This window comes from Pelobates fuscus, chromosome 2 (assembly GCF_036172605.1).
Source record: "Pelobates fuscus isolate aPelFus1 chromosome 2, aPelFus1.pri, whole genome shotgun sequence".
Taxonomy (NCBI): domain Eukaryota; kingdom Metazoa; phylum Chordata; class Amphibia; order Anura; family Pelobatidae; genus Pelobates; species Pelobates fuscus.
Genome location: NC_086318.1, coordinates 205,096,400 through 205,118,958, shown reverse-complemented (window position 1 = coordinate 205,118,958; position 22,559 = coordinate 205,096,400). Strand labels below are relative to the sequence as shown.

Genomic DNA, 22,559 nt, shown 5'->3' with positions numbered 1-22,559 from the left:
TTGCAGCTTTGAGGTAGGCAATGCATGGGTTTTTTTTCAATGTTTTGCATATAGTTATGTGAATTATTGGATCTACCCTATTCATTATTTGCTTTTTTTGTATAATGTGATAATTACTATGCCCCTTCCCTTTCATGACACTGTGAAAAAGGGACAGGCATTGATGTCATTACAATTATGCCCCCTCACCCCCGACAGAAAAAAATTCCTGCGGACGCCCATGGGTCCATCCATATTTAAACTTGACAAGTCAACACTTCATTAATGCATTTTTACAACATATGATGCTAGACATTCACATCCATTTAATAGAAAATAAAATCTCAGTAACTAGGCTTTAAAAAATTATCTGAAACATTGCCATGCATTGATAGTATATAAAAACTGTAATGTCCGAAGCCACTGCAGTAGTAGAATTAAAAACTATCTGGATGAAAAATAGCCTCATCAGAATATTTAATTTCTAGCAATCCTTTCCCAAAATCATTTATTTTAACAGATCAACACAATTGAAATGATTTTATTAAAAGTATCACTCTAAACACCATGACCACCATGGATAATCATTTATTAAAAGTATCACTCTAAACACCATGACCACCATGGATAATCATTTATTAAAAGTATCACTCTAAACACCATGACCACTATGGATTATTTTCTGTCAAATTGTTTTGGATCAGTCTGACAAAAAAACATGTCTCTACTTAGTACCCATAGTCTGCAACCTCTGGAACCACACTAATAAAGGAAAAATTACACTTCCAAATAATCACATGTGAATCATGGACAGCAATGATAGAATAAGATCACTGGAATAACCACGTATAAATAAGAGGATTTATTTTGAAGAGGACATTTTAAAAAGGACAATGAACATTAAAGAAAAAGTTTGAGTTAAATATCACGTAATCCCATGGAAAAAAAATATATTGTTTAGTTTTAAACCAATCTATACAACCTACAGACCTAATAGAGTCAATAAACAATAAACCTGATTTTCAATAGGGTTTGAATAGTTTTGATATTTATACACATACATAAACACACACACATATATATATATGGAAATGCGGAGCCTGTAGTTGTGGAAGGGGTTTATCCGGCCTATAAATTCACAGGCCTCCCCTTCCTCTGGGCTGAGACTTCCTGGTTCAGCCCACCCACCGCACCCTTAATTAAGCATTCACTTAGTGGGCCCTCTTTTACAGGCCTACACGAACATCGGTTTCGGCACACCACAACCGACTTATACCACTACTATAACTCGGTTTATTGTCCCTGACTACAAATATATAAATATATATATATATATATATATATATATATATACACACACTGCATATACACACTCATACATACATATATAAATCATATATAAATATGTATACATACACACATACATATACATACACACACGTTAGTAAAAATACAATTAACAATAAAGCTCATGCAATCCATGTCACCTGGGTCTCTCTGCCCATGTTTCATAAGGCACAGCAGGGCAACCGCGGTGAAACAAATTCTGTGAGCATTATTTTTTATTAAAAATACAATTCAATTAATGTAACTGACATATATGTACTGTGGTAATGAATATATATATTTTTTTTTTTCAATTCTTTATTTTTGGTTTGACAGTTACATAGTAATACATATGCTTAGTTAGGCTTACGCAGAAGCCCGTTGTATCCGTCATGGTAACCGTCCATTTTTCTTTTTTGTAATTAAATAATACAATAATGTAACAAATAACATAAACTATTTAACATATGTCACATAGTTGCGCATTACAGGGTTGTTTGGCTCAACATTATTATCTGAACCGTTGGTTTTACCAGTTGAGAGTTAGGTCCCCTAAATCATGTGTCATACTGTTCCCATGGTTCCCATACTTTTCGGTAGGTAGATGAGGTGTTTCGCACCTGGGCCGTCAACCTGTCCATCAGACAGTTATCTCTAATTTTCGTCCGTACAAGCGTGATAGGTGGGGTGTCTGTTTTGTTCCAATGTTGTGCTAACGCCCTGCGGGCTGCCAGATTTAGTGAGTTTAGTAATTTCTGACTGTGTTTGTCTAACCCCTCAGTCGGTCTGGACAGGAGGCCAGCCCATGGGTTTGCAGTCAGAGGTCTTTGCAATATGCGTGAGTTTTGGTCTGTCACCTCTTTCCAGTATATCCTAACCTTGGGGCATTCCCACCACATGTGGATGTAAGTGCCTTTTTCTCCACATAGTCTCCAGCATGTGTCTGAGGGGCTCAGGCCCATATGGCATTGTTTTGTCGGGGTGGTGTACCACCTGAATAGGATTTTGTACATTTGTTCCTGTAAGGTGGTGCATATTGAAATCTTGGAACTTGCGTCCCATATGTCTCGCCACTCTTCCCTTTCTAGCTTCTCTCCCAGATCCGTTTCCCATCTGTCCGTGTAGGTTAACGTACCCCATTCCCCTGATTCCTCCCCTATATGGTTATACAGTGTTGTTATCATTTTCGTGGGCATGTGTTCCCTAAGGCACATGCTCTCGAAAAAGGTTTTGCGTTTGCGTATTGCTGTTCTGACTTCTGTTGTTTGTGCAAAGTCTCTGATTTGGATGTATCTGAAGAAGTCATGGTTTGTCAGGGGTGCTAGAGTTTTTAGCTGATCAAAGGTGATTACCTGGTTATCTTGGTACAGGTGAGCGTATCTGTGTGTCCCTGTGTTTTTAATTCCTAGGAAAGCTTCTGTACATAGTCCTGGTGGGAACGCTCTGTTACGTAGTATCGGTGTCATGGGGGAGGGGTTGTTCATGAGTTGGTATTTCATGGCTGTTTTGTCCCATATGTCTATAGAGTTTAGGATTGCTGGGCAGGTGGTTCTGAGGATTACCCTGTGGTTTTTAGGGGTCCATATGAGTAGTTGTGGTGGGTCTTTGCCCATGAGGGTGGTTTCAATATCTACCCATTGATGTTGTCCCTCAGGGCTGTGCCAATGCGCTATTTGCGCTATCTGTGCTGCTAGATAGTAGTGGTATAAGTGAGGCAGTCCTAGGCCCCCCCTCCACTTTGGATTGTATAGTACCGCTCTGGCTATCCGGGGTCTTTTTCCCTGCCATATAAATTCGTCTATTGCTTTTTGGATGTTGGCTATATCCTTTTTTGTGACTTTAACGGGTAGTGCTTGAAATAGGAAAAGGAGTCTGGGCAGGACATTCATCTTTATGGAGTGCAATCTCCCTATCCAAGAAATTGGTTTGTCCGACCAGTTCTCCAGATCTTTTTTCAGTTTGTGTATTAGGGTTGTGTAGTTTTGCCTGTACAGCATAGAGTAGTTTTTTGTTAACTGTATCCCTAGGTACGTGAATTGTTCTTTAGCTAGTTTAATTTTGTATGTGTTGGTTAGATGAGTGTTGTCCTCATCAGTGATATGGAAGGAGAGAGCCACCGATTTGGTGAGGTTTACCCTGTATCCCGACACCTCACCGTACTCCAGTAGGAGCTTATGCAGGTGTGCCAGTGACTGCTTTGGTTCGGACAGCGTGAGTAGAACATCGTCTGCGTACGCCGCCACTTTGTATTGTTGTGTTCCTATTTGTATCCCCTTGATGTTAGGGTCGTTTCTGATGGCTTGCAGCATGGGTTCTAACACCATCGCGAAGAGGAGCGGGGACAGGGGGCAGCCCTGTCTCGTTCCATTACTTACACTGAAAGGTGTTTTTTGGGCACCGGTTATAAGTGTTTGGGCTTGTATGTCCGTGTAGAGTGCTTTGGTAGCTGTTATGTATTTTTCTGGGAATCCCTGCTTTTCCATGAGTCGGAACATAAAGGGCCACTGTACCCTGTCAAAGGCCTTCTCTGCGTCCAGTGACAGGGCCAGTGATGGGGAATTGGTCTGTCCCATGTGCCATAGTAAGTCTACCCCTCTACGGGTATTTTCGTATAACTGTCTGCCCGGGATAAAACCCACTTGGTCTGAGTGTATTAGTTTAGGCAGTAGTGAAGTTAGTCTTGTCGCTAGAATTTTTGCGAATATCTTTAAATCCGTGTTGATTAGGGAGATTGGTCTATAGTTGGCGGTCTGAGTGGTGTCTTTGTTGGGTTTTGGCAGCAGTACTATGTTTGCTGTGGCCATGTCTCGGTCTGGGGTTCCTCCGGTCATAAAATGATTATATAGTTTGGTCAGTTGTGGGATCAGTTCTGTTTTAAATGCTTTGTAGTATTGGATATCATAGCCGTCAGGGCCTGGGGCTTTGTTGCCTTTGAGTATTGAGATCGCTGCTGCGATTTCCTCTGGCGCGATCGGTTCGTTTAAGAGGTCGGCTTCTCCCTCTGTTACTGTGGGCAGATCCGAGTGGTTAAGGAAGGTCTCTATGTTTTTCAAGTGTTGGTGGTGTTCGCTGTCGCTGTGGGGGGAGTGGTTATATAAGTGACTGAAGTAGTTAGTGAACTCCCTATTGATATCTTCAGGTGTGCTGGCTATAGTGTTTGTATGTGTTTTTATGGTCGTGATTGGTCGAAATCCGGGCCTGGGTTTCAGGGTCCTGGCCAATAGTGTGTCCATTTTGCCCGCTTTTTCATAGAAAAAGCGTTTAGACCACGTAAGGGCTTTGGTGATCTCGCCTATGGACAGTTCTTTCAGGGCATGTCTAAGGTCTTGTAGTGATTGGAAGTTATCTGCGGTGGGGTCCTGTTTATGTCTAGTTTCCGCTTTCCGTAATTTAGTCTGCAGCTCGAAGAGTTGCTTCGTTTTGGTTTTCTTTTTATGGGTTGCAATTGTGATGAAGTGTCCTCTCAAGACTGCCTTGTGTGCTGCCCATAGTGGTGTTGGGCCTATATCCTCCCCCTCATTAGTGGTAAAGTAGTCTGATATAGCTTTTTTGGTGTCATTGAGTATGGCTTCGTCTTGTAGGAGTGATGTGTTTAATTTCCATGTCCAGCTACTGTGGTGCTGTATTTTAGTCAGGGTCGCTGTTACTGCTCCGTGGTCTGACCATGTGATGCTATGTATTTCTGTTTGGCTCAGTTTGGACATGCCAGCCCCGTTTAAGTATATGTTGTCTATCCTTGAATATGTGTTGTGTGGTGCTGAGTAGAATGTGTAGTCTTTTGTGTGTGGATGTTGTATGCGCCAGGCGTCTAATAGCCCTGTGTGTGTAAGAAAAGCGTTTAGCAATTTGTCTTGTCTCCCCCCCCCTGCGCGCGAGTCGTTCCTGGTTTGCTACTCCTGTCTATTGCCGGGCAGGGGACCGCGTTGAAGTCCCCCCCCATCACTAAGATGCCACCTGTGAGGTGCGTTAATAGTGTTTTCAATGAATCCCAGTATCCTGTCTCAGGAATGTTGGGGGCGTATATATTTACTATATGTATCCCCGTGGAGTGTATGGTGCCGGTGAGAGCTAAATATCTGCCCTCTGGATCTATATGTGCTTTGGTCAGGTTAAACGGGCATCGTTTGTGTATCAGGATGGCCACTCCTGCTTTTTTCCTCAGAGCCCTCGCTTCGTGGACTGTGCTATAAATATGATTTTTTAGGTGTACGCGTGCCGACCTGGGTAAATGGGTTTCTTGTATTAGAGCGATATCCGCTTGTTTAACCTTAATGTCTCTGTGTAGGGTCCTGCGTTTGTTGGGTGTGTTTAAGCCCTTGGCATTAATTGTCAGTATGTTCAGAGTCATGGCGTCAGTCGTCTGGGGAGGTGTGGATGCACCTCGCATTCGAGCCTTGGTGTCGTGAGCCCCGTGTTCGGTTGTTTGTCCCCCCCTCTGGTAGTTTCACCCTGTGGCCCTCTCCCCCCCCCTATTTGCTCCTAACATCATCCTTCTATTGTGTGGTGTGTGTGTTTTGCCCCCTATCGTGCACTCTCTATTTGCTCTTCCCTGGGGAGTGCCTTGTAACCTTTGCTCGTAGGGAGTGAGCGTGTGTCCCACATGCCAAATGGCCTATAGTGCCCTTCATTTTGTAGGTCGGAGTAGGGAGTGACTCTCTGGTGTCTGTGTGTCCCCTACTCATTACCCGTTACATTTACATTTGCACATACATTTTCATCCCCCTTTTTTTTTTTTTTTAAACAAATTGTACATACTTTTTTTTTTTTTTTTTTTCCCTTTTTTCTCACTTTGGGGTGTTAGGTCATGGGATGATGAGCTTTGGGAGTAGGATCCCCCCCCCCCCCCCAATCTTTAAGTCCTTCCCTTCTGGGAAAAATGAGCGGTACTTAGCTGCGATACGTTGTTGCGGCCTGTACCAGATTGGTCTCAGTGTCCCCAGTTGTAGAGTTATCGTGTCCGTTATGTCTGTTTACGACTTAGGCGTCGGTCCAGTCACTTTGGAGCGTTGAGAGTTCTGGCATCTGGTATGTTTGCAGGTTGAGGGTCGGTGGGGGCTCGATGCGTAGGCTGCGAAGAAAGCGCTTTGGGTCGTACCCTGGCAAGAGGGTGTGAGTGGCTCCCTCTTTGAATGCCACCAGCTTGAAGGGATGGCCCCACGTGTATTTTATTGTGTGTTGTTGTAGTAGCGCCGTCAGTGGTTTCCATGCTTTTCTTCTCTGTAATGTCGTCGGTGATAAGTCCTGGTATGCAGTGATGGTTGCACCCTGGTATTGCAGGGTGTTTTGGCGTGTGTATTGCATGACCGCTTCTTTTGAGGAGTAATAGTGGAACTTGATGATAATGTCCCTTGGCGGCATCCCCTCTGCTCTTCGGGCGCGCAGTGCCCTGTGCGCCCTGTCAATCGCCCATTTATCTTTGGGGATGTCGGGTAGTAATTGGTGGAAGAAGAGCTCCATCTTTGGTGTTAGGGGGCCTTCGTTTTGTTCCTCCGGTACACCTCTCAGCCTAACGTTATTCCGGCGGGAACGATTTGCCAGATCCTCTATTTCCAACTCCAGGTCGGTAATTCTCTTTTCAGCGGCTTGTGAGTGGGCCACCATTTGATTGTGGGCTTGTGCAGCGGCGTCAGCTCTGGCCTCCAGTGTTGCGGTTCTGGTGCCCAGAGCGTGTATCTCTGCCGTCAGCGCTTGTGTGCTCTTGGAGATCTCCCCTGCCAGGTAATGTCTGACTTCTGTCAGTTTGTTCAGGACGCTGGCTATGTCTGGCTGAATGGGGTTGTGTGAGTCCGGGCCCGGTGTGGCTGCCGGTGAGTGTTGCGGGCTGATCCGGCGGCCATCTTGTGCGGCCTGTGAGCCTCGTGGAGAGGTAAGCATATCGGCTACTGAGACCGCGGCTTCTTTCTGCTCACCTTTTTTTCTTCGCTGCGATTTTGCTCCGGACTGCGCCCCTGACATGTTAGGGGTAATTTAGCTGATTTTGGGGGCTCGATGCTGCTGATAGTGGGTAGATTGTGCTCGGATGCTGCGGAGCTCACAGACTACACGTCCATCTTAGTCTGCGGTCCGGCCACGCCCCGGTAATGAATATTTATAATTGATAAAGACCATATAGAGTGGTTGAAACACTGTGTCTCGATTCCAATTAAAGTCTGCATATCCCATTTGGAGTCCTCAGATCCATTAATTTTCTTGTTGAATAGATATTTAAGTGCCATATGTACTAGTTTTTCCAGTGGGCTACTAGTTATTTGTTTCCTAGCTGTTTGTGAGAATGAATTAGAGTGATTGTATGATGTGGCCATGTCCAGCGGTACTCTGTATGGGCCCTATGACTGTATCTGGGATATGCACACACTAAAAAAATTCACCAGCCAATTGGTGAATTTTAAATGTCAATAACCCTACCTCTGTCAAGTTAGTGTAATGACAATATACTGTCCCCAGAATTACTTATTTTACAGTGACAGTTTATAAGTAAATTAAAAAAATGAAACAGGTATATAATTCACTGCAACATGACAATTCATTGATGATATTATTTTTTTTTAGAGTTAATCCATCTGCAAACTCTGTAACAAACATTGCACATTAAATTTGGTTGAGCTGCTTAAATAGACCTGTGAATGCATGGACATTTTTTTTTATGATTTGCATATATTGCTACAACTGGTTCATAGCGCCCAAACATAGCAAACCGTATACCAGACAATGATTTCCAAAATGCGTTTCTAATCAAAACTCCCCCCAGTGAAATATTCATTAAAATGAGCAACACAGCAAACCACTGACCAAACTAATCCTCTTTCATTCTTGTTAGCCATGGTGCTTGGCACAACTTTAATAAAGAGTGTAGTCTACATCTTATGAGAGTGAGCCAACACTGAAGAACAGCTGCCAAGTTTGCAACTTGTTTTGAGACATCTGTGGGACTCTAAGTCTCAGGTCAATGTGATCAAGTTAAAGAAGGGAAATTCCTGGATTAACTTAGCAATGAAGTTATGAAAACTGAAGCTTTTCAGCCTGAACTCCTCATTCACAATAGAAATATGTGCGTACATAAAGAAATTACAACTTGACGTCAAGCACATGATGATTCATCGGCGGAGCGAGACTTTCCTGCAAATGTCAAAAAAGGCACTGGCAGAAATCAATGTTTATTTACTGCTCATTAATTCACAGGATGAGTTTGGAAAACACGGTTCATGAGTCAGATTTTTTATTTATTCACCTAAAAATATAGTGTATCTATATTTATAAATGTGACTCAATGTTACATTTATATGATCATTAAATGTGCACTATAGGCACCCAGACCACTTCAGCTAATTGAAGTTGTCTGGGTGCTGTGACCCTTTTGCACTTAGTGCTGCAATGTAAAACATTGCTGTTCCAGAGAAACTGCAATGTTTACATTGCAGCTCTAAGTCTGCCCTCTGGTTGGTAATCTGACGCTGGACGTCCTCACCGTCCTCACGGACCTCCAGCCTCAGATTTTCCTCATAGGAAAGCATTGAGACATAGAGTCACTATCTTTTTACAGGTTCTCTTAAATGTCTACAAACAGGTCGTGAATTAAAAGCTGCTTACTCAGTTCTGTTGGGGCTGAAACTGTGTAAATACTTACGATTAAAGATTAATTTCTTAAATGGAGGGGTGGGGGGGGGGGAGGGGGGAAGTCAACAAGCAAAACTTGAGTCTGTATATTCTTGACAAAACAAGACAAATAATCATTATTTAACTTCATTTTATTGAGCAAAGGGGAGTGAAGAGAAAAGGTAGACAGAAGGGAACATATAGTCCCAAAATAAAGATTAGTATTCTTGGTACTATAGGCTTCCTTTTATTTAGTTTATCGTAATTCATAAAATATTGAACTGAACAAAATATGGTACAAAAGGGAAAACATAACATACTGTATGTACTTTTTTTTAAATCTGTATTTGAGCTATCTACTCACTTAAGCATCCTTTACAAAAAGACATATAGCATACATGTCTCTGTTATTTATCAAGCAACAAAGTACATAAAGTAAATGGATCTACATCATAATAATATATTTGGATTTTACATAAAAATGTTAAAAAGAGAGGGGAATTTTTTGGGGGGATTCTCCATTCACTCAATTAACCCCATTAATGTGCAATATGTAGTTTGCATGCAATCACGCATGAACACATGTGATTAAAAAGACCTGTTCTAGCATTAATATATTTATATATATATATATATCATCAGCATTTCAACATAACAGCTGTGCAGTCAGGGTAATGCAATCCCAGCACTTTATAAATTACAAAATAAAGGTGATATTAATTGCAAGAGTACCCCTACATGTTGTAGAACTACAGCTTCCATGATGCTTTGTCATTCTCAAGCATTTTAAAGGAATTCCATTCATAATGGGAGTTGTAGTTCTAAAACATCTGGGGTGCTACATTTTGGCACCCCTGTTCCAGAGCATCCTGCTACTAAAATACAGTCATATTGTCAGAGAAAATAAGGCAAACATTTCTATAACAAATAATACATAGGTCTCATATCTCACAATGTTTTACAATAGTACAAACCTACTCACCATAAAACAAGCAATAATGGTTACCAAATGACAATATACTTTCACCATTGGGACTAACTCAATGAACATACACAGGGTCATTCACTGAACCAGAAAGTGTACAGAATTCAAAAGGGTACTGCAATATAATGCCAATATAGTTGACTTGCAGACCATGGTGGAGAAGGTTTTTTTTTTTTTTTGTGTCTATTTATTTTGACCTGTAATTTGCATTTCTCTGGACCATTTCTGACATTTCATAGTAGAGTGAATAATACTTAAACTTAATTGCACTTTCTTTCAAAGGAATAAGTAAATCCAAATGTTTTGGCCCATTAAGTGTTATGCCAGCACTCTGGTTATGAATACAGGAACCACTGTTGGTCTATTTATCACTTGGAACTATTTCATGACATAATTTTTTTGACTAGCTGCATATTAATATAATTACCGAAGCAGATACTGCACTCTCCTGGATCCCAGAATGCATCAAGGCCTGAGGTTGGCCAATCCTCAAAATGTAATTTACTTAAGGTAAATCCAATGAGCAGATTTTTTGAAGCAGATGAAAAGCAACGTTGCGGCTTAGAACTTGACAAAGGCCCTGTTGTGGGCCAAAACGTTCGTTTTCATCTGCTTCAATAAATCTGCTCACTGGATTTACCTTAAGAGCCTGGACCATCATTACTAGTCTCATATTAATGTCATGATTTCACATATACTTGATTCATATATCATACTACTAGAACTACTATTACTAATAAAAATAGCGGTACCTATATATACACCCATCATTACTGCATTTCAATATCTTACCTTGGCAGAATGTGTCATTTATTTTTTTGTAGCCTTGAGGACAATCCATATATTGAGAATATCCAGGATAGTCTGTAAAATACAGACAGACAACAGCATAAGTAATACAGTATGACATACCGGTTGTATCTGAAATGTACTTCACATATTTAATTTACAGCAGAAAATTACTAGCAAATGATGATTGTTACCCACAGGCTTTACGTACTAAAATAGTACATTTTGCCCAGAACCCGCATGCACACAATCTGCATGTTCCCATCATCTCCTTACTCTGTGGTTATATATGACACTAGGAGGATTACTAGATGAATGTTTTTTTTCACTGAGGTCGAACTGAAACAAGAAGGGTTAATGGTGAGATGTAAAACTGCTTTATTGTACAAGGAAAGCTAATAAATGGATCAATATGCCCACTTACAGAACTAACAGGGCCATAAAGTAGGTCTATGTAGAACTCTTGGACTGAGATGATTAATTATTTGGTAACTAGTTCCTTACTAATCTATGAGGCTCATAGTATGTGCATGTTACTCTTTCAAGCACTATAAGGATTTATGTGTAGATATACACACACTGATCAGCCTCAACATTAAAACCACTGGCAGGTGAAGTGAATAACATTGATGAGATCTTTACAATGGTACCTGCAAGAGGTGGCATATATGAGGGAGCACGTGAACAGTCAGTTCTTGAATTTCATGTGTTGGAAGCAATAAAAATGGGCAAGCAAAAAGATAAAGACAAGGGCCAAATGATAATGGCTAGACAACTGGGTCAGAGCATTTCCAAAACGCTGTCTTGAGGGGTGTTTCTTTTATACAGTGGTTAGTACCTACCAAAAGTGATGCAAGAAAGGAAAACTGGTAAACTGCATCAGAGTCATGAGGGCCCAAGGCTCATTGGTGCACATGGGAACGAAGGCTAGCCAATCTTGTCCAATCATGCAGAAGTGCTACTGTAGCTCACATTGCTGAACAAACTAATACTGGCCAAGAAAGAAAGGTGTCAGAACACACAGTGCTTGTCGATTTACTGTGTATGGGGTTGTGTAGCAGATTGCCCATGATGATCCCTGTCCACTGCCGAAAGCACCTTCATTGGGGACGTGAGCATCAGAACTGGACCGTAGAGCAATGAAAGAAGGTTGCCTGTGATGATGAATCTCATTTTCTTTTAGATCTGGTGTGTGTGCTGTTTACCTGAGAAAGAGATGCAAGCAGGATGAACTGCGGAAAGAAGCCAGGTTGACAGAGGCAGTGTAGTGCTCTGGGCAATGTTCCACTGGGAACCTTGGATCCTAGCATTGTGTGGATGTTACTTTGACACGTACCGCCTAACTAGAGATTGTTGCAGACCACGTAGACCTCTTCAGGCAATGCTGTTCCCTGGTGGCAGTGGAATCTTTCAGCAGGATAATGCACCCTGCCACACTGCGAAAACTGTTCAGGAATGGTTTAAGGAACATGGTTTAGGGAACATGACATAACTCAATCTGACTGAGCACCTGTGGTATGTGCTGGAACAATAAATACGATCCATGGAGGACCCACCTCTGAACTTTGCAGGACTTAAAAGATCTGCTGCTAATGTCTTTGTGCCAGATTTTACAGGGAAACATCTTGTGGAGTCTTGTGGAGACTTACACAATATTAGGCAGGTGATTTTAATTTTGTGGCTGATCAATATAGGTCCAAGTTGTAAGCTTTTATTTTAAATGGCATGGTTAAAGCAAATGAAGCATAAACCTCTAAGTGTTAACACTGATGTAATTAGCCTGTATATGTGGGCAGGGCCAACGGGCAATTACAGTAGGTCCAGACACAATAGCAAGCACGATTTCTAGAACAGGTGCTTACTTCTAAAGGGAGTAAGATGCAGAGGTATAGAACAGAGCCCTGGCACAGAAATTTGTTTCACTGCTAAGTGAATCACGGTTCTAGAAAAATGAATGGGTAAGTAGTTCTTTGCATTGATAAACAATGTTAAAATATATTTTTATAATATAATTTATTAAAATAACTAATTATTATTTATACAATTAGAAATGTGTGACTATTCTAAAAAAGTACTTAGAACATTGATCATATTTCCCTTTGAAATATGCGTATTCTCCTGTAGATGCATTGTCTCATATGTATCCCTGAATTGAAAGTCTACATTTGGTGTCATCTTGCCCAGCATTATGTAAATGTTTCTCATAGTGAAGCATTGGGATTATGTTTCACTATGAGAAGTATCTGATTGGATGAAAAAAAAGAAAAAAAAGTGGGTTTTATTTATTTTGCACGTTTCCAAAGGTGGAAAGATGGGCCCTGAGTTTAAATGGAGAGAGAGAGAGAGAGAGTGTGGATGTGTGTGTGTCTGTGTGTTTCTTTCAACATTTACATTTTGAACTATCTTTCCAGTATTCAGTGTCCTTACAGGAACACTCTAACGTTATTAATTAACAAATAAATAAATATATTTAGAAAGAGAGATTATACTTATTTATTTATAACATTAGAGTGTTCCTTCAAGGAGACCGCATTGTAACAGGTTGAATATAGGAAAGTTACAGGTCCACATTATTTCCTCTATTTTAGACCAGCCTGAATGAATTCTTCCAGTAAACTGTAAAACCGTCTGAAATAATTGACATATATTGTAGCCAAGCTCTGTGATTCCAAATTACATGCACCCTGTGGAGACTTGCAAAGTATTACTGGCAGATTAGTGTTTAACTGCATGCCCCGCCATGACTTGAGACGTGCAACATGGTAACCTAAGGGGATGTAGAAAATATATTAAATGTCCAGGAATACATATTGAAAAAAAGAAAGTATTTTCATCCAAGTAAATGACTGTTAAGCTGGAAACCTAAAATAAATTACTAGGAATCTGGGAACATGTACTTAGAGGTGATTCACTATCGGGGCAAGGCTGCACGCATTATGTCAAAACAGTTAATCTTGAACATGATTCATTCCCTACCCACAATGCTCGTAGTGAGTCAGGCCTTACAGACTGGCGCAATGTGAATTAATTCAGTGCTCATCATTCATCATCCCCTCACACATTATCATATTTTCGAGAATTAAATCCCTAGCCATGTAATAGATTATTATGTGGTTGCACGAATTTTCCTAATGGTCCAAATCACATCTGTGATTGCGGAAAATTTATATTGAAATAGCTAGGAATCATCTAGACTGAGAGGTATGCAAAGTGACAGACGTAAATAAGTGGAAGCTAGTGTTTTCACTTTGTGGTTACTTTAAAGGGAATTTACACTGAAATATGTATTTTTCTATGTATCTAATTTGAATTTAAGAAAAAATATATTCCAGCATTGTACACAACAGCCCTGTTACTTTTTTAAGGTTACTAATCAATCAATGTGAGAAAATGTTTTAAAGTGTAATATACAGTAATATTTATCAGAGTTATTCCTTCAGTAATGCACATTATCTAAAAAGTTTACTTTATGTACCAAGTATTAGGGCTTGATACTATTGAGGACCTTGGGCTAACCAAAAATAGAAGTTGCATTATTGATTCCATGTGAATTGCGAGAAGGCAGGAGTTCTGTATTTCCATTGGCACAGATCTATTTAACAGTTTTCCATTACACTGCATTAATTAGAAGAGATAGCTAAATACATTATATTCCATTGCTCTTACAGGTCCTGCCCAGTACAACAAAGCACCGTTGTAAGAGACACAAATCTTTTAGATCCACCTCTGAACTAGCCCACTGAGTCAATAAAATTGAACATTGAGTAGCGTAGTGTTTTTGCAAGTGGAAGAAAATCTTAAGCATGCATTGATTTTGTAAGTGTTTAAAAACTATACAACCTATGAGTGTAAGGAATAAAGTATCAGAATCAGGAGCCTATAATGTCTAACACTGCAACTGATTAGATTCATTTTTCCTATACCATCATTTACCTGGGCTACAATAATGTGTGCTAGGTCTCTTGTAAAATTAGCACCTGCTGAGAAGTAACATCATACAGTAAGTGTGTTTAGCAGACTGGACAGTGGGTGCAGCTGTAGCAAGCTGTAACATATATTTAAGGGACAGCTTATTGTATTTGTTCTGGTGAGTAGAATCCTTCCCTTCTGACTTTTTGCAGTAAACACTATCTTTTCAGTGTTTACATTACAGCCTAGTGATAACTCCACTGGCCACTCCTCAGATGGCTGCTAAAGCTGCTTCCTTCGGCAGTGCTGCAGAGTAAGCAGAACTGCCATTCAATGTCTCCTCCCTCTGCATGCAGACACTGAACTTTCCTCATAGTGATGCATTTATTAAATTAATCTCTATGAGGAGATGCTGATTGGCCAGCGCTTTGTTTGGCTTGTGCTGGCTCTGCCCCTGATCTGCCTCCTTGACAAGCTCAGCCAATTCTATGCGGAAGCATTGCGATTCGTTCAGCCCACCACTTCTGATGATGTCAGCAGACAGTTTGCAGGTCTGAGTCAGACAGAGGCGGAGCCAGCAGCTGCATACTTGAACACAAGTAAGATTTTACTATATTTAGGGAGGTAAGAGGGGGGCAGATGGTGGTTTTAACACCATACATGTTTGTGTATCCTGACCCTATAGCATTCCTTTAACCTCTGTATATAATCTGTGATAGAAGAAAGTAACGTGTGTCCAGGTTCATCATGTTCTATATAATTCTATTGTATTTAGCTTGTTTTAGTTTGCCATGTTTTGATAAAATCCCTGCCATGATCATTTTATCAGACATGATGCATTTATTTTAATCCTGCTAGAGTTTCTACAGCAAGTATAAATAACATCTTCAAAAGAATGTGGATAAATGAAAAGGAAAAAACAGAGGAGAAAGAAAATACAGTTTGCGAATTAATAGGATTGAGATAAAATACTAATGTTAAAGAGTAAGGGAGAATATATATAATCTACAAGGTTATTCACTAAAGTAAGAATTCAAATAGTCAGAGTAGCCAAACTGAAAGCATAGAGCTGACAGAGTATTTTTCCATTTCACCTATTTTGACCATATACTTTAAATTCACTTTGAATTCCCACTTTAGTGAATAACCCTGATGGGTTGCATGGGAAATAAAAGCTATAGAATGAATGTAGAGTTATGCTAGCATAAAAAGGACTTCTGGGAGTTCCAGAACTAGCAAGAGACTGGTGATGTCATCTTACTCCACCGGGGTCTACAGATTCTATGTAAGTGACAAATTCAGTATAATTCAGTAATATGTGAATTAAATACATACATTGAGAAGTTGTTTAAATTGAGTAAATTGCATTCCCAATGAGTGCCATAGGTAGGGAAATAAAAACATGAGAGTACTTACGTATTTTCTTTGGACATTTCATACATTTGTTCAAGCCCCATGAAGAGCCAACTGTACCACAACAGTCATCTTGCTTGTGGAGACCTGGTAGTAGTTTGCCACACTAGAATTCACAAGAAGGGACAACATTATTTCATGTTTTATGTATATTCTGAACATAGTAATATAATTACATCAACATGCACTGAACTGCTTTAGGGATTTGCAGTTTCCTTTAACGTGGTCCATACAGCACTATATCAAAACTGTTTTAAATGGGATACTACAAGAACCATAACTGCAATGGTAGTAGTAAATATAAGCCAACACACTTACTTACATATGTCATAGAAAGAAAGCTTATGCTCCCTCTGTACATGTTCTGTATGTAATTGCTGGTCACTAAGTCTGCCTGTAAGTGTGATTGTGTGACTACCTGTGACTGTGTATACCTGTCTGCATGTGACTGTGTGACTGTCTGCCTGTGATTGTGTGATGCTGCCTGTAACTGTGTGTGTGTGATTCTAACTGTGTGTGTGTGACTGTGCGTGACTACCTGTAACTGACTGTGTGTGCAACTGTCTGCATATAACTGTGTGTGTGACTGTGTGTGTGTGTGTGTGTGACTGTCTGCCTGTGACCAGGGATGCTGCCTTAACTGTGTATGTGACTGTCTGCCTGTGACTGTGTGTATGTGACTGTATGTGTGACTGTCTGCCTGTAACTGTGTGTGCGTGTGACTGTCTGACTACAACTATGTGTGACTGCTTGTAACTGACTGTGTGTAACTGTCTGCCTGTAACTGTGTGTGTGACTGCCTGTGACTGTATGTGTGGCTGTCTGCATTTGACTGTGTGCGTGTAACTGTCTGCCTGTAACTGTGTGTGACTGTATGCCTGTAACTGTGTGTGTGCCTATATGCCTGTAACTGGGTGTGTGAGTTGCAGGGGTTTGTAATGGGAATCTGCACTGGAGTGAAGCAGCCTGCAGCAGCTATCACAGCTTCTACCCTTGACTTGTGCTTGGCCAGCCTGCTCTCCAGTGGACACACAGACACATGCACGCACATAAAGAACAAATATGTAGCAAATAAGACACTCACACTCTGCAGGGGGTATCTTTTAATGATATATATACATATATATATATATATACATATATATATATATATATATATATATATATATATATATGCAAAAATAAGGGAAGCACTCTCCAGTCTTGATAAAAGGTCATTCAGTATTTTATTTCCAAAAACGGATTTACATTCTTAGATCTAAGAATGTAAATCCGTTTTTGGAAATAAAATACTGAATGACCTTTTATCAAGACCGGAGAGTGCTTCCCTTATTTTTGCATACATATCTCTTAAATGTGGGATAGCACCAAGGCAGCTAAAACTACAATATTGAGACAGGGTGAGTGCCAAGTTATATTTGTTTTGTATATATCATTGGTGTTCGTTGCACCTACTTGAGCACCCCCTCATTACAAGTCTGCTAATCAGTGAACTTGAGTCACCCTCAAAACTTCCTCTTTTTTACAATGGAAGAATTTTTGGCCAAAGCAGGGGCATTATTGGAATCGGCTGAGACTTTGTCCATTTCTGATGAGCAAGCTAATGCCATTTTATGGCCACAAACCTCACAAGAACTATTGCACACAAATACGGTACAGGATCTCTACAACGACCTACTAAAATAAAAAAAACGTGAAATTGATTTGGACCTTCACGGAGTATTTATTTCGGATTACTACCGTGCCAAGAGAATAGAGTCAGGAATGCCCCCACAATAGGGAGGCAAAATCCTGAATTCTGTAAGAAATGGATGCTCATATCCAATAAATGCTCTTTAGACTGGATGGTGATTGTGGTTGAAGAGGTTGGGAAAGAGCTGATCTTTGTGAAACAATCTATACAAAATTTGGAGACCACCAACGTTATAACACTACAAGCATCTACGGCCACCATCCAAATGTTAAAATTACAGGATGAAATTAATAAATATAAAAACGACCTTATCCGGTTCAAAAAACAGAAACTGGAAAAGGTAAACAATGACTACAAATACCATCAAGTATATAGATGGCTGGGAGGAGCACAGGACAACTACAGATCCAATACCAGATTTAGAACAAGAATACGGAAACCAACATTCCAGACGATTGATGCCAGTTCAGGAGATTCCACTTCAGATCCTGACACTCTAGAGAACTCTAAGAGACACACCACAGAACCTTTTTTAGAAAGAGGCAGCTATCCAGACGAACCACCAGAGGCAACACGGATATATACCCGAGGCGCAAAAAAAGCCGACCCACTCGGCGGGGGCAGAGGAACTGTTCAAAATACAAATCCTACGACAAAACCCCCCAGAATGAGAAGATGACCACGGTGTTTAACTTATCCGAAAAATGTTTAGATGCCAACCATTATTCACTATTGAACAAAGGCCTTTCATTTGTGCCGGTAGCCAAACTTGACCCTTTCAAGATGGAGGTGGAAATGTACAAAATTCAAAGAACACTATACAGCAATGAATTAAGAAAACAGGGAACCCAGACGACCACACAGCGATTTTATACGAAAAACCAAAGGGATATCCGTACGGCCAATCCCTCGATCAAAACATTCATACAAACAGTCAAAACTGAGATTGAAAGAACAATTAAAAATCCACCAGAACATCACCATAACTTAACACCAGGTGAAAAACTTGCCTTAAAGGATCTCAGACAAGATCCGAATATTATAATTCGATCAGCGGACAAAGGAGGTGCCACGGTCATTCAGTCTTATCAGAGTTATCAAACAGAAATTTATAAGCAATTAAATGACACGCTGACATATGCCAAACTCACGTTTGATCCAACCAAGAAATTTCAGAAGAGGATACAAAACCATATAGAAATGGGAATACAATGTGGATACTTGGATACTAAAACAGCGCAATTTTTGCAGGTGGAACATCCAAAACACCCAATATTATACACTTTACCCAAGATCCACAAAGACCCACTACAACCGCCAGGAAGACCTATAGTGTCCGCCAGAGACAGCTTACTTGAACCGATCGCTAAATATATCAATATTTTTATCAAAGACAGCGTGTTGGCTCTACCTACATGCCTACGTGATACACAAGACTTCATGTCCAAGATTAATCAGGATCCCTGGGTGGAAAACACAGCCCTGTTGGTAACGATGGACGTACAAAGTCTATATACGATCATACCGCATAGGGAAGGCATGCAAGCGCTTAGAGATATTCTCATCAAATCATCGGTATATGAAGGACCTCCTATCGAATACCTCATGGAATTTTTGCTGATAGCACTTTCTTGCAATTTTTTCAAATTTGAAAATCAATTCTTTCTTCAGTTAGCTGGGACTGCGATGGGGGCGGCCATGGCACCAGCATACGCCAATGCCTACATGTTCATGTTTGAACAGACATATATTCTACGAAAATATGGACAACACATCAAACATTATTATCACTTTGTCGATGACGTGTTCCTTATTTGGACTGGGACCTCCGGGGACCTGGAAAATATGACTACTGAAATCAATCAATTATCTACACCGGTTAAGTTAAGTGTTGAACAAGATGTACTCTCAATCCAATTTCTAGATGTCACAGTGTACAAGAAAAACGGCCTCCAGTTTTCATCCCAAACAGTTTAAAAAATCACTACCGATATCACAGTTTCTGAGGGTTCTCAGTTATAACACAGAAACGGCCAAACGGGACACACAAATCCAAGAGATGTGGGAGAGATTTAGAGAACGAGGATATCTACCAGGTACACTTAAGGCGGCACACACTAAAGCAGTAGACATCTGGAACCGTGAGAAAGCCACTCCTAAAACTATGAAAACACCTAAAACATCGAGGATCTATCTCCCCATCACGTTTCACACAGGCACATCGAAAATCAGAGAATCTATTCATAAAAACTGGGGAATGCTCAGATCTGATAAAACCCTACCAAAGACATTCTTGGAAACACCCATACTAAGCTATAAAAGAAACAAGAATTTGAAAGATCTCCTGGTCAAGAATGACCCTGTCGCCAGTTATCGCAAACACACTCTGATTTCCAAAAAAGGTTGCTTTAAATGCAGTGGGTGTGTGACATGTGGGCACATGATCAGTGGGACGACCTTTGCCCATCCTCACAGTGGCCTAAAAATCAAAATACCACATTATATTATGTGTACCACTGATCATGTCATATACATGATCATATGCCCCTGCGGCCTCTCATATGTGGGGAAAACTGACTTGACACTACGGGATCGTATACGAGGACACAGATCCACGATTATGACCGCATTTAGGGATCAACATAGCGACAAACCGGTTGCTAAACATTTTTTAAACCTGGAACACAGACTCCCTACTCTCAGATTTGTGGCCATAGATCACGTTCCTCCGATGTCCAGAGGGGGGGACAGATCTAGGATCTTGTTACAACGGGAGGCCCAATGGATTTATCGATTGGACACTGTTGCCCCGAAGGCTATGTTCCTATAATGGTGATTTTGATCATCATGAGATTTGCTGATATACATTCGAGATTTCCGTTTTTTTTGTCTATGGCTTTTCTTTTCCGTTTTTGTTCGATGTGGTGTTTCCAGGAATATAGAGCTCCGTAATATGATAGCTGTGTGTCCCTCAGCGCTCTCTCTCCTTTTTATCCAGCAACATATAGAGCTTTAAATCATTTATTGAGATTAATAGTATGGTTTCCCTGTTCTGTATATATTTTGTTATTTTTTGGCCAGTTCTCCATTGTATTGTGTGATATGGTTTGATATGGTGGATATGACCGTTTTAATTGATTCTATATGACCTGTTTAATATAGTTAAGGTGATGTAGCTCTCTCGGGAGATCTACATGATATTTATGCACGTTTTTTCATTCTATGGAATTTTGCACACTTTTCAATTGCGTGGTTGCACAGGTTGATTCACTGTAAAAATTTTGAACATCACTTCATTGAGCATCCTATATAGCTTTCTATTAGATTTATAGCTATTCCTACTGGTCTCACAGTATCTACATATGTATACATTCACATATCTTCATATTCCTCCGGGTAGACACTTTTGCGACATGTTTTTATGTATATTGGTTCCCTAGCAACACATTCGTACGTCAGCACGCACGCATCACGGTAAGTCACGTGGTCACGTGATCGCAAATTCACTTCCGGGTGTACACGGAGGGGGTGAGGTGGTTCAGTCACGATTGGTGAGTACATTATTTAGTTTGTTATATATTTTGTGATTGTACATGGTTACATTGATCTTGAGGAAGACCCTGAGGGGTCAAAACGTCGATCTAAGAATGTAAATCCGTTTTTGGAAATAAAATACTGAATGACCTTTTATCAAGAAAAAAAAAAAAGATCTAAGAATGTAAATCCGTTTTTGGAAATAAAATACTGAATGACCTTTTATCAAGACCGGAGAGTGCTTCCCTTATTTTTGCATACATATCTCTTAAACGTGGGATAGCACCAAGGCAGCTAAAACTACAATATTGAGACAGGGTGAGTGCCAAGTTATATTTGTTTTATATTTGTTTTGTATATATATATATATATATATATATATATACATATAGAACTATACAAATCCACTGAATCCCACTCCTATAATCCCATGACAGCTACAATCCAATTAACATATACATTCTCTTGGCAGATGCCTCTAAAGTAGCAGATATTGTCAGCCCACAGTAGCTATGGACACCCAAATACATGTTGCGAACTAAGGTGCTAGATATTTTATTATATCACTATAAAATAAACGGCCACATCCAGGAATATCAGTTAGTACTCATCAAATCTATCAATGCACAACAAGGCAGCATACTGGTAAAGACAATGCTCTTTGGGAGTTTAATTTATTATTATTTAACATTAACACTATTTAGGGACATCTGGCCCCTGCTCAATCACATAACAGCAGAACATAGCATTAATATATTAATAGAGAGAGCTAAGAACAACAATCTTATTTAACATTATGTACATTAAAAACATTTTTTTTTTTTTATTCTTTATTTTCTGTGTGCATAGAATAACAGATCATCTTACATTGCCACAACATCATTAGTAAGTAAAGCAAGAACATAGAAGGTCACATTTGTGGCTTTGAGATAACGGCACATTTTTTAAATTATTATTACAAAAAGCAAGGATGTTACGCTATCGCACTGTAATTTAACTTGGTTTACAAACTTGAGGGTGCTGTGATAGCTGGCATTTAAGTTAGATCAGATCATAAGGTCTAAGGCAAACAATACATTCAGCTGGTGCGCTGACTGCAGCATTGAGTGCAAGCTTATAGATTAGCATTATGTTATGAGTAAATGTAAGCAAAACATAACTGCAACTGGTGCACTGAGACTAGGTGTATGTGGACATAGACAGGGTGTCCCTGGGTGTTTGAGGTCAGCTTTGGTTGGCGTGTATCTAAGTGATGGTTTCTAGCTGTCGTTAGGTAGTTTTACACGGTTAGATTATCTGAGTGAGAGTAGAGGAGAGATTCAATGTGAGGGAACAACA

The 22,559-nt window shown here is 40.1% G+C and overlaps 1 protein-coding gene across 2 annotated transcripts in view; it reads right to left on the bottom strand.

Annotated features, from left to right (window-relative positions):
- LTBP1 (latent transforming growth factor beta binding protein 1) overlaps nt 1-22,559 on the bottom strand; it is a 395,779-nt gene that overhangs the window by 111,546 nt on the left and 261,674 nt on the right. For both annotated transcript variants that reach the window (XM_063443116.1, XM_063443117.1), the window contains 2 exons: nt 15,998-16,100; nt 10,676-10,747 (listed from right to left, as the gene is read on the bottom strand). In XM_063443116.1, coding sequence (XP_063299186.1) covers nt 10,676-10,747; nt 15,998-16,100 — 175 coding nt within the window. The remainder of the gene's footprint in view (nt 1-10,675; nt 10,748-15,997; nt 16,101-22,559) is intronic.